The sequence below is a fragment of the Symphodus melops genome (genome assembly GCF_947650265.1).
Source record: "Symphodus melops genome assembly, chromosome: 12".
In the NCBI taxonomy this organism is placed as follows: domain Eukaryota; kingdom Metazoa; phylum Chordata; class Actinopteri; order Labriformes; family Labridae; genus Symphodus; species Symphodus melops.
Window position 1 is genome coordinate 18,899,932 of NC_136702.1, and position 13,558 is coordinate 18,913,489.

The 13,558-nt window shown below is 38.7% G+C and overlaps 2 protein-coding genes across 2 annotated transcripts; one reads left to right on the top strand and one right to left on the bottom strand.

Annotated features, from left to right (window-relative positions):
- Positions 1–639: 639 nt before the first annotated feature.
- Positions 640–6,022, bottom strand: LOC306833251 (melanoregulin). Its single transcript, XM_079358374.1, has 5 exons — positions 5,780–6,022; positions 5,417–5,666; positions 2,112–2,202; positions 1,844–2,010; positions 640–1,353 (listed from the first exon to the last, which is right to left on the bottom strand). The coding sequence occupies exons 1-5, from the start codon at positions 5,854–5,856 to the stop codon at positions 1,276–1,278; spliced, it is 663 nt and encodes a 220-aa protein (XP_079214500.1). The 5' UTR covers positions 5,857–6,022; the 3' UTR covers positions 640–1,275.
- Positions 6,023–6,534: 512 nt separating this feature from the next.
- On the top strand, positions 6,535–11,659 carry LOC306833238 (carboxypeptidase O-like). Its single transcript, XM_079358365.1, has 11 exons — positions 6,535–6,703; positions 7,032–7,095; positions 7,315–7,416; positions 8,228–8,338; positions 8,440–8,556; positions 8,695–8,788; positions 9,424–9,516; positions 9,698–9,807; positions 10,028–10,112; positions 10,393–10,473; positions 10,562–11,659. The coding sequence occupies exons 1-11, from the start codon at positions 6,621–6,623 to the stop codon at positions 10,765–10,767; spliced, it is 1,146 nt and encodes a 381-aa protein (XP_079214491.1). The 5' UTR covers positions 6,535–6,620; the 3' UTR covers positions 10,768–11,659.
- The last annotated feature ends 1,899 nt before the right edge of the window (positions 11,660–13,558 follow it).

Sequence of the window (13,558 nt, forward strand, 5' to 3'; positions counted from 1 at the left end):
CCCCCAAACGTCCCCCTTTTTTTTGGGCTCCACATCTGTTTCACAAACTTTGGAAGGGGCCTTGGAGTGAAAGATATCTGGGTCAGAGGAAACTCTCTTTTTCTGTGTGCACACAGGACTGCGTTTGTGCAGGACATAGCACAATCATCAACTGCATGACGATTTTATCTCACAGTATTTGAACGTGCAGATAGAGCTGTCAGAGGTCTCAACGGGTGCGTCTGTGGTCGAGAATGTGTAACAGTTCAGAATGGCTTTGAATGAAAGCTAAAATGAAACATAATCATATTTATCCTGCAACAATCTCAAACAAAGGGTTTAATTTAGTTTAATTTCCCATGGATTGTCTTTATTACTGACATTTTGTCATGAACAAATACTTTATCAAATCAAACGTTCATAAAGACTCATTGAGGTTTTACTGCACCTACATAATTGGATGTCATGTGATTGGATTAATGGTTTAATGTGAAATATCTCTGTAAATGTTTTTAAAGAAACATTTTATCCAACAACTTTGAATCAGTGTGCTGCACTAGCTAAGTGTATCTTCTTTTTTTTCCCTCATTCTTGACACTGGCATATGGAAACATCTGCTGCCCCCCTCTGGCCAAAGAGTAAAACACACTGAGGGAGGACCTCCACCCTGTGGACCATCAGCACAGAATATCTTGAACAAGGTATACAAGAAACGACCCAAATAGCACACCAACAATGAAAACACACAGCTTAGATCCTGTGTCAGTTTTGTCAGTTATCAACAAATGTGTAAACCATGTTTATGATGAGATAACGGAAGAGATTTTATTGATCGTGTCACATTTATTATTGTCAGATGGGTTTTCACAGAACACATCTTTGCACACATGCAGAGGGCTTCTAAGCTTTTTGAACTGTTTTTATACCTACAATACTTACATAAAACAATAATAAATAAACAGAAAGCATGTGTTTTAACTACTAGTTACTCAGTCTCACATAATCAACACTGTATGGGTTAACAATTTCACAACTAAAAATGCACGCTCACAAACTTTTAGCGGATGCTTTAGTGAAAAACAAAAAGCAAATACATTAAAAACATACTTTTTTATACAGCATTATGAATGGAATGGCCTTGATGGCAAATGTTGTCGTCAAATTCCCGTCATTAAATAACAGAACATATTTAAGTGCTTTAATGAGCTTTCTGAATTCAAATGTGTATGAGGAGTACGCTCATACTGTACATCGTCTTTGAAAATTGTGAAAATGACTCTTTCTTTACGCTTCCTCTCAGCCTCCTTTCTTTGGATATTTTAATTTGGCCAGTCGGACAAATTCTTCTGCACTGTCCAGTGACACCAGTCGGTCCTGAGAGAGAAGGAGACAGTTGAGGGGCATGATCAAAAATGAAGCAGGGGAGAGGGACAGATGCAGGTGGAAAAAGGCAGAAACACTCAACATGATGGGGGGGGGGGGGGGATTAAAGAAGGGTGACCTGGAGACGAGGACACAAGAAAGCGTAACATAAATTTAATACGAAACAGCCTGATAACATTTTAAGCGTGGTAAAGAACTTCCCTGATTTCTCTTTATTAAGTTACAGTGTTTAAGACAGCACTTCCTGACAACATGAAAAGACCCTGAAAATTATTTAGACGAGCCAGAATGTGTCAGAACCTGAACGGTCACTTTCAAAAGGGGTCGACGCTTAGAGTATAATGTGTGTGTGTGTGTGTGTGTGTGTGTGTGTGTGTGTGTGTGTGTGTGTGTGTGTGTGTGTGTGTGTGTGTGTGTGTGTGTGTGTGTGTGTGTGTGTGTGTGTGTGTGTGTGTGTGTGTGTGTGTGTGTGTGTGTTTACCATGACGTAGAGGTATCTGTTCTGGTGTCCAGTTTTTGAAGGAAACAAAGAGGTGTGTTCAATCAACTGTCCCAAGAGTTCGCTTGCTCTGTTAAGATGCTCCTGGTCTGGACTTAAGCGGCTCTGTCGGTTCACACACAGCAGGTCATCTACCTCACACTGATAACCTGCAGGGACACGAGGAAGGAGGATCACATGACTACAGCAGAGTCCAAAACAATGGATCAACATGAACAAACATTAACCTTCAAAAGTACATGCGTCTCACCGAGCTGGAGCAAGATTTTCTTCCATCGAGATCTGACTTCACGCCTGGTGTAGCGTAAAGTGTAAATGTCATAGTTCAGCTTTTCCCATTCCTGTGAGCAAACAAATATTAAAACAAACAATAAATTGTTTTACTGTGGAAAGTATAGCAGATAAAAATCTTGTTTAAAAACAATACATCCCCGGCTTGAGCTTTACACCATAAAGGTTGGTTTTAAGTGAACTTGATTGATTGATTAATTCAGATTTGTTGTCCTTTGCAGGAAATCTGCTTTCACCCTCGTACGAGGGACACATAGACAGACAGACCTCAAGATACATAAAGACATACATTACATCCTCCACCATACACATTTAACACAGAAAACAGAAACACACATTTGGCATGGGCTTTAAGTTGATTGGCTACATCATGACATTTGACTTCAACAGACATTCAAAAATATGGATACTGTGTAGCTCCTACGTGGGTTACATTTGACCCATATTGGGCCTGTATTGAACATAACAAAAGCCCTCAATCAACCCATCTTAAAAAAACATTTAATGTGTCGATGACAACTAAAGACACAATTGGATAAATTGTGTATCACATTTGTGTGGTACAAAGTGAATAATAACATACACTCAAAAACAGAAGTACAATCAAAAAATTCCATGTGATTTTCCAACACAGTTATACTGTATATTAAGTGTAATTACCCACATTTTACCTGCTGTTTGGAGCTCAAAAGCCCCAGTCCACACAGTGACAAATATTGCCTGATTAGACCTCCTTCATACAGAAAAATAAGCTTTAATGTAGTCACTCTAAACCTTATGTTAGCTTGGTGGAACCCTTAACAGTTAGATATTTAGCCTTTTCAGATTACGTTTCCACACTTTAATGAAGCTCCGCGTGTCCCAGTCTCTGATGTCACATTGTGTTACACCATTGTGGAAGTCCACATACACAATATACAAACACTCTGACATGCATACACACACACACACACACACACACACACACACACACACACAAGCATACTGTACACTACAGGTCATTGCACAGAGGTGGAACCGTGACCTTTACATTGAAGGCGAGAAATCAAAGTGGCGTAAATATTGCGCCTATATTTGGCTAAATGTCTAAATCCAGCTGTCCACAGAAGAATAGAGCTTGAAAACCCAAATTGCGCAAGATCGTGACAACATAAAAAGCTGCCTGGAGTAGTAGACCCCTGTGTATAAGAAAAAGTCTTTATGGGTGAATTCAATTCAATTTAGCTGCAGGTATTTAGCGACACTAATAGTAATGTCACACCATCATGGCAAACAAAGGGCCATTGTTTGTGTTATTAGAAACACCTACAATGACAAGTTAAGAAAAAACACCCTCAACAGTAAATTAAAAACCTTCTTAGGGAACAAAAAATGCTCACACAAAGCAGTTTCCACGTTGGCGTGCCCTACTTTATTTACTGTGCTAGTTTTGCCCAGAGTTGAATTGCTGTTTAATGTAATAGACTCATTCTGAGGTTCGTTTGGCCTAATGCTAAAACAGTCTCTCATGACATTATTGGAATGGTTCAGTGAATATTCCCTTTGAATGCCTAGCCAGGCTGTTGGCCTCCATCCCCATTAAGGAATTCATTAACACAATGTGGCCACTGTGTTGTGCAGTTAGCTGCTCTCCTGATGAAGACTGCATGTCACAAGTTCTCTAAAGTGAAACTGTCTGCTGGGACTGCAGTGTCTCAGCTCCTCTGTGGAGCTTCACTGAGCTCAGGTTCTGACATATTGACGGAGGAGCCTCTGGATGATGGTCCCACTGTGTGTGTCTTTTGCAGACAAAACAGAATAAGACTCATTAATGATTTAAAATGGATTTGAGTATGTCCCCCAAGATATTAACAGATATTATGTAAATGGGATCAGTGAAGCTGTTTTCATTTTCAAATGTTAAAGTTGTCAGAGTCAGCTACCGTTAATTTTTCTTTTTCTTTTCTGTGGGGGTTTGGCACTGTCTGCTCAGTGCTCACACAGGATGATTAGTATGCCAATAAAAAAAATAAAAAAACACTGGTTGGCCTTCTCATGGACAACATTTTGAAAAACTGAGAAACACAAAATACACAAAAAAGCAAGAGTAACTAGACTGTACAATCATCTCGTTTAACTTTTAATAATTTTGATAAATAACCAACAGACAGACAGATAACTTTTAGCAAAGTAGCAGATTTACCAGTATTATTTTTTCTAGTAATAAAAAAGTATTATTAAATAATTTACTTAAAGTAAGTTATTTTCCATTATTAAACATTTTCTTTCAAAACTTTTAATGACATAAACTTCATTCCAAATATACAAAAAATGCTCCTGATGTTATTGTTCAATTTGTTTTAATGTTTGCAAACCCTTCTTTATTCATAGTGGTTATTATCAGACAAAGAAGATGAGTTACAGCATTAACCTATATAATATATAATGTAGTTCCTTCTCATACTTCAGAATGTAGGTCAGTTTCATTTTCTGCTACATGTTTATGTAAGTAAACATGAAGTTGGTCAAAGGCTTCTTTGAAAGCCTCCTGTGTTTGACCTCTCTCTTTATTATATAATTACATTACACAGCTGCAGAGGTACAGAAAATGGAAGAGACTTGAGCACTTAATTGCTGTAATACCTCCTGGAAATAGTTTGTGTGCTACGTTTGGATGTAAATGTTCTGCTTTCATCTTTTCCAAGCAAAAACATGCATGCTGCAAAAACTACTTCTCTGTCAACCTAAAACAAAGTAAAGGTGTAAAATTGTGATACTTGATGAATTCTCAACGTTCTATATAATCACTCCTGGTTCGTTTTTAAACTAGTTTTTACTGAACTGTAAGTTTAAAGCTCCACCTTTGATGGGTTTTTAAACTTTTAGACATGCAATACATAAACTTTTAGCACAATTCATCACCCTAAAAGGTATGACGAACTTTCACTGATGATATTGTATTATAACACTTCAAGGAACTTGATGGCAAAACTTTTGAGAAATCTCACTTATTCTAAATCCTGATAATCACTTTAAACTTTAAACTAGTACCATAAATCAGGTTTAGGAACCATGAGGTTCCTAAACCTGATTTAATAAGAGTGGCAAGCTCAAATGTGTTTCCTGAGCTAGCCTTAATCCAATTGTTCTTGCTGATATGTGATTCATACCAAGGAAATCTTTAAAATTATAAGTTCTCATGTGTGAAAAAATAAGTTAATACTTGACTGTGGTCAATTTTTTGTTAGTAAATCTAATTTATCACAAACATACACTTCTTCTCACCTCTGTGGCCTGGTCAGCTTTGTCCCTCATGCTGATAAAAGCTTGTAGTTCTCTGTCTGATCCTCGCCTGGTGGTAGAGTCGGGGGGGTTGTTTGCGGTGACCCATGGTTCCACGGTGCTTCTCTGGCTCGGCTGTTTGTTCAACGGGCTTCTTCTGGGAGACTGTGGCCCATAAAGGCTTTCCTCTTCTGTGTCGCTGGAGTCACTGGAAAGCAGCTCCACTTGTCTGGTAGCTGAGGTGTTACGCATACTGAAGAAGGAGTTAGAATTAGATATACATCTTGTCTGACGAAGTTAAACATTTGATTCTAAAAGCCAGATTTTGGAAAAAATAAAAAGACAAATGCAGAAGTTATGTCTTACCGCAAAATAGCATTTTTCTCCTCCCTGCTGTGATTCAGATAGTACTGACAGCAGCAGATGGTTAACTTGGCACCCATTGACCTTTTCCTAATAAATGCAACTTTCTAATAAAAAACAACTTGCCCCAGTGAAATCCACAAACAATCACACCATCCTTAACATTATTCCCCAACTGCCCTCTGAACATCTAAATATTCCCACACTGAACACCAAAAAACCCAAGCAATGTCTTTAACTGGATCCGTCCCCCTTTCCCTGTGCCTATCCTGGAATGAATGAGCGCCGTCTGTCAATTGCACTGTCCACGTGAGTCTGAACAGGGCACAACAACACACACACAAACACACTCACAGCATTCAAGGATGAATGGCACATTTATTCAGCTGCTCCTGTTGGTGTGCACAATGATGCAGAATGCAGAAGTAAAGCCTGCAAAACACACCCACAGCAAAACATAGAGTTTAGACCGTTGTCTGCTCCGTGTCTGTTTTTTTTAATTGTTTTTGTGCAGGGGGAAGAGCACAATAAATGTAAAGAAGATGTGATCACTATAGAGGAGTAGATTTACCGGTGTCCTAAAAGCTTTTTTATAGTTTTAGTGACTCTTCATAAATGTTAATACATAACTGAATTAGACCATCCCTGCTCATAATCCTCCATAGCAGACATGCATTTATATTTCTGCGTCAGCCTCACTCTTTTTTTAAGGTTACCTGGAAATACTAACGTTTGTAAAGCGGCTGAAAGAGAAAGACTACAGCGTACATGTTTGCCGTCGCAGCAGGAGCAGTGACAGCCCGCAGAAAACGTTTAATTTAAAAGTCTAAAGGAGCAAAGACAAATGGACAACAAGTTCAACACACGGAACTGTGGGATTGGATCTTTGTTCCTCTTGATTTTAAGCTGCTCTGACTCTTCAAACAGGTGAGCTATGCTTTGTTAATCCAAATAAAAAGTCATGACTGATAAATTGAATCTGAACAAGCTTGTGCACTTCTGAAAACAAAAGTGACACCGACTCTAATCACTGAAACTCATTTCTTGAATGTTAGCATACAAGACTTTCATGTGCAATTGATAAGAAAAGTATATATTTATGGTTGCTATGTATCCACGATTTTATGACTAAAATGTTCCTTTTAAAAGATGTTCATGCCCTTAGGTCTCAAAGAAGCCTTTGTTTACTTAATTGAAATATTGTTACAGACAAAATGGAACATATAATGCAAAAATAAATGTTTTTTCTCCACAGTTTAGTGGAGGGATTGGAGTCAACCAATAGTTATGACTATACCAAATATCATCCCATGGCTGAGGTGTGTTTTTATTTATTGTCACATGTGGACGTAACATTACATAAAACTGTGGTTACATAAGGATGAGCTCTTATTGATAGAAAAGAGTACACCTGCTGACACAAGCTACTTGTAAACAATGTTGATATTGTAGTTGTAGATGTAGAAAAATATAAGTATTTGTTGTTTTTTTAGACCTTTTTAATGCCTTCAATGTGCAGTTCATTACTTGCATTACAGATCTACAGGTGGATGGAAGATGTGGAGCGAGGGAACCCAGAGCTTGTCTCTTCTGCTGTTTATGGACACACTTTTGAAGGACGAAATATCAAACTTCTGAAGGTATTCAGCACACTTTATCCATTCATTTTGTTCCATGGTGTATCACTCCTTCACATGTAACTTTACACAAACTATATCCATTCATATGCTTATGATTAAATAATCAAATGATCTTATTAAACACCTTTTCGTAGAGCCATTCATACATGCTTTACATTGTCCCAATTGACGACTATAGAATGCGGTGAAAAAACTGTTATTTAACTGTAAATAACTATAAGTCACAATACTGAAGTTTGTAAAGCTCAGATTATGACAGAAAAAAACAACTGCTTTCGTGAAGAGGTCCGCACATGTGTGCGCACATTTTTGATCATGTACATGTCTCCACTGCAGATATTGCGTATTTCTTAAATGCACAAACATAATATCCTTCATGAAATGTTTGAAATTCTTTGTGTGTCTGTGTGAAGCACTTTAAACTGCCTGGTGTGCCTGGTGTCCTTTATAGTACACTGTATGTAATCTTTTATGTGTATCTTCAATCAACCTGACTCATCCGCTTCTTATTTACAACATTTACTTACAATAATTTTATTTTATTTTTTTCAGTTGTACTTGCACATATAGCATGCAGAGATCACTGGCATGATAGGTGGGCTCTAGCAGTGTGGTGGTATGTCAGCTTAAATATTCAGTATCTTAAACAAGACAACCAGGAGTAAAAATGTTTATATATTGATATGTTGATATTTGGTCATTTATGTCATTAAACCAACAGTTACTTGTGACAATATTCATAATGCTGTATATCTCACGTTCCAGTCCTAACTTCCAGTACTCCTAATGTGGTCATGTTTTGAGTCTCCAGTTGGGACTACCAAACCCTGATGGGAGGGAGAAGAGTGTTATATGGATGGACTGTGGAATCCATGCTCGAGAGTGGATTGCTCCTGCCTTCTGTCAGTGGTTTGTCAAAGAGGTCTGTGGACTTTGTACTCATGTAAAACTTCTATGATGTAGACTATTTTCCCCAAAATAAAAGCACTATCATGTGAGAGTATAAATTCCTCCTTTTACTAGATTGTACAATCTTATCAAACCCATGAGAAGCTGGAACAGATGCTGCAGAACCTTGACATCTATGTGACTCCTGTGATCAATGTGGATGGATATATATTCACCTGGGCCAACGACAGTGTGAGTCCCCGTATTGGTTTTTTTATTATTCTGAATACCATTGCTGTGAACTCAGTGACATTTTTTTAAGTAAACTTCAAATGTTATAAACTTTGCATAATCTCACTAACAAACTGTATGTGTGTTGTTCCTACATAGACTCGTCTGTGGAGAAAGTCTCGTTCGACCCCCCCTACAAACGCTAGTTGTTACGGTGTTGACCTAAACAGGAATTTTTATGCAAATTGGGGAAGTGAGTTATGTCCTTTTGAGATAGATTTTTTTTTATACAAGTTTACCTCATTTACTTCAAGGCCGTACACATTGAAGCTTACTTCTAGTTACCTATAAAACATTTCTTTCACACACATAGCCTAGCGCTAGAGCGGGCACCACGTATACGGAGGCGAAAGTCCTCGAGAGCGAGCGACCAGGGTTCAAATTTTGACCAGCGCATGTTACATCACATTCACACACTGATGTCAGAAGTTACACGTACATTGTCCATAAGTATTTACGAAACCAATTCATACAGATATCACAGTCACAGTCATATCATGTTTTCAGATTTCATTCAAAGGACTACAAATGGACTTATTTTGTTGTTCTTTACACTAAAAAAATAGAACAAGTGTCAGGAGATCAATATCAAATTGTTTTCAGTCACTGCTATACTTTTAAACTAGAAAGAGCATGAACATGTCAGTCAAGCTGAGGCTTAATTTTGGGTTCTCTGATGAGTTTTTTTTTTTATTCATGAATACAAATGTTGGATTATTGTTTACATGAGAGAGCAAATATTTTTCCCAAATCTCCTGCGGTGTTTTATGTAAGAGCCATTTATCATGTTAATATAATGACAGATGTTTTGTCTTTCTCTTTCCTCAGCGGTTGGTGTGTCATTTGACAGTTGTTCAAACACGTACTGTGGAAAATATGCAGGATCAGAGCCAGAGGCTTTAGCTGTGATGGACTTTGTTGGTAACTCTCTTTGTATTTATGAAATTATATAAAACAATATAATGGTCGTTTTTTTTATATGATAACTTTTGTTATCTATAAGTTTATAGATGTATAATTTGACTGGTCATTTATTTATGACAAATGTGAAACCTTAAAATACGTAGTGTTAATACGACTGGTGTGTTCTGTTTCTTTTTAGGTAAGATGGTTAATAAGACTCTTTGTTTCCTCACCATCCACTCTGCTGGGCAGCTAATTCTTTTGCCATATGGGCACCCTGAGATCTCTGCACCCAACTACGAAGAACTGGTGAGTTTGGGTGTCTGTGTGCCTTACATATGACAAAGTTACGCAATAAAGCTTGGGTTTAGAGAAACATAGCTTTTAAGTATTGAATCATGATCTCCCTGGCTCACCAGACTATAAACCACGTCATACAACATGGTTAGCTTAGTTTTACCTTTTTATTTGCTGACACCTCATTATGTGTATACTTTTGTTTGATTTTTACTCTTTGTGAATTGGCCAGGTTTCAGTGGGTGAGACAGCAGCAGCAGAAATGAAGAAGATTCATGGAATGGACTACACTGTGGGAACATCTCCACAAATCCTCTGTAAGTCTGAAGTATCTGTACAGTCACCTGACTTGCTCTTTTCTGTCCGTGTCTGCCCTGAGAAGCTGTTAGATTGGAATAGAATAGAATTTGTATTCTGTCACAGTGGCTTTGGGTACCAATCTGAAATAAAATACTGACTGCAGGAAACACAAACAAATTCAACATGTTAAAAGAATTACAGAAAAATAAATTGGAAGAAGAGTAGTCTTCATATGTCAAACAATGAAAACAGCTCCTTTCTCCTCACAATTATATTCTCTTCTTCTCTGGTCTTCAGATCCAAACTCAGGCTCAAGCCGTGACTGGGCTCGTCTCACTGGCATCCCATTCTCTTACACATTTGAGCTGAGAGACAAAGGTGAACTAAATCAGTTATGGTACTTTTCTCTGTAAATAGACATCAGCTGAAAATAAATGCACTTCATTGCTTTTATTTTTGACTCCAGGTGAGTTCAGCCACTTGCTGCCAGAAGAGCAGATCCAGCCGGCCTGTGAGGAGGCTTACGCAGGAGCTATTTCCATTATCACATATGTTCATGATAAGGCCCTCAATAATGCTGCTGTCCCTAAAGTTGCCAGATATAGCACAGTTTATGGGTTTGCTACATTGTGGATCATGGCTGTGTTTATCACCACAGGGGACTTGGTGTAAGAAAATAACATTTCTTACAAATGTTATCTTAAAAAGTCACTAAACACATTATAAGCTTGGTAATTGAATTGCTTTAGAATAGCTGCATGGGGCGCTGGTGGAGCAGCAGCCGGTGTGGGAGCCCCACATGTGAAGGCTGTGGTCCTCCTGGCGCGTCCAACCTGTGTCTCTTTTCATTGTCATTGGCATTCTCTTCTCTCTCACGGATTTCCAGCTCTATCCACTACTGTACCTGCATTTGGAAAGCTTTTCATAACACATTTTAAGAGAGTAAAAACAAAGACTTAAAAATTCTGGTTTTCAGAGTAACTGCTGTTGTCCCCTTTTGACAGCAGGGGGCAGTGTCAGCCCATTTCAGACCGCATCCTCTGCTCAGTTATTCAGGGTCTTAAATTAATATACATTTTCAAGCTTTGTCCTTCCTTCAGTCGCATCATGTGGATTAATGACTTAAACAGTACGCTCGATGTCTTGTTTTGTTATCACATCTAGATTTCACATTCACCCTTTAACACCACATGATTATAGGATGTAAAGGCTGCAAAAGTGCCTATTAGTATTAATTAATGACATGAACTCATATATCACAGATAATCCTACTTAAAGTTTCTGAGATCCTTTTTCTGGTTGTGTTAAAAAAGCCTCTTTTTCCACAGCAGCTACAATGGCAACTCTTGCCGTGCCAGTGGAGGGTTTTTGTCCTCTAGTGTTGGTAATAGCATTTACACTGCTTGTCAGAGGTGATAAAGCTGTAACCCCAGGACCTGAACTTCTTTGTTTTAAAGTTCAGGGATAAGGCTGACTATGTTCCTCACACTTCTACAATGGGCTGCTTTGGTTAAGCTTTGACATTTTCCCTCATTGGATTTCCACATTCTGTGTTTTTTTGTTTTTTTTTGTTTAATAAATAATTTTTCTAGGCTCATTGACCACAAGTCTTTTTTTCTGTGGGTGAATGGAGGTCTACTGTCAACTTCAGGTTTACAGAATTTCCTTCCAACGTCCTCCCTTTCTGACAAAGATTTATATTTCTGGAGTGTAACCTTCCCTTGCCTCTACCACAAGGTATTCAAACACACACACACACACACACACACACACACACACACACACATTCACACACACCCATGCATGCGATCCACACTCAGCCTTTGACAATGTGACATTGACATAGTGCAGTTGAATACCTTATGTGAGGGTGACTGATAGACCACTCGCCCTGATGGCTGTTCCCTAAAGGTGTGTCTGTGTGTGTGTGCGCGCGCGCACTGTATTTGAACGCAGAGGAAATAGAATTATATTCCAGCTCACAAGAAACCTCGACAGAACAGAGAGACGGGTCAAACACCAGGGGACTCGGAGAATAATAAGCAGGGACACTGATTCACACACACACACACACACACACACACACACACCACATACACGCACATTTATACAGCCCTTTGGAGAAAACCCATCACTGCTCCATCACTTACACCCATAAAAGATACTCACACATGACTTGGTGAGAAGAAGCAGACCTTTCCGTACGAACACACACACACACACACACACACACACACATGAACATTCGAACTAGGCAGGGATTCAGAGACCCAGATTGAAGGTGATTATAATTCACAGTGAAGTTTGGCTGGTGTGGCTCATCCATCTACTGTGTGTGGTTGAACACTCATCAAGGTAACAGGGGAAAAGCACTCCATGGACATTTACTGTATATTGCAAAAATAGCAAACGTGAGGAAGAGAGATTTTCTCCAATGAGGAAAGAATGGAATAAAAATGGCTGGAGTTACAAAGGTGGTAAAACCGCAAACAGGCTAACAAAGTGTGATTCAGGTATATTTGCTTAAAATACCAGTGATGAACCCATAGCTGTGGGTCTATAGAGCTTCCACACAAATTCAAAATAAGTAGGCCACCATAATAAAACAATGTCTTCATCTTTTTTTTGTTTTACCCACACAGCATACATACGGAGAAGAGATAGAGGTGGATGGATGTGTTTGAGACCAAAGTTTTATCCCCTTTTGAAATTGCCCTGTTCATGTCGGTCTTGCCTGGGCCCTCCTGTACCTTTGGGTTCTGCCATATTATTTTGCTTGGTCAACCTGACAAAAATCTGTGTGCAATATATAATGTTTCATGAAGCATCTTCAAAAACCTGAGTGAAAATAAACATTCATAACTATTAGAAAAACATGTTCAAAAAACAGATGTGTAGGTGGATGTGCAGCCAGGAGCGACATCCAAGAGCACGAAGGAGCAAAGAGCGGAGGGAGAGAAAACGAGAGAAATGAAGAGGGAAAGAGATCAGATCAATAGATCAGGTAGAAATGGGAAGATAGAGGAGCTGATTAATCACACATGGTATGTTGTTAATAGCCAAAGGGCGACACAGTGAGGAGTTGGCTCTGACTTATGAAGGCAGACTGAGCAGGAACAGAGTAGCTTTGTTGTACTTCATTGGGTGGGACATATACCTGTTTAGTTTATTATCGGTTAGCAATTAATTGCGTAATAAATCTCAGAATTGACCCCACCCCATTCAAATGAAAAAAATTGAAAAGGAAGGAGGTCTTTTCTAATACTTTAAGAGAGTTGATATATAATATACGATCCTAACGAAACATTGTGAGAAGCTTAGTTTCCAAGGACAACGGCTTTTGGAGTGTGTATGAAATCTGCTGTGGCACATCTTGTAAAAACAAGCATTACCTAGATCGACCAGCAGCTGTGTCGCAGTAGGATCTGGTCGCAGCTGTGGTTTGAAAGATAGCTGGGTTAAA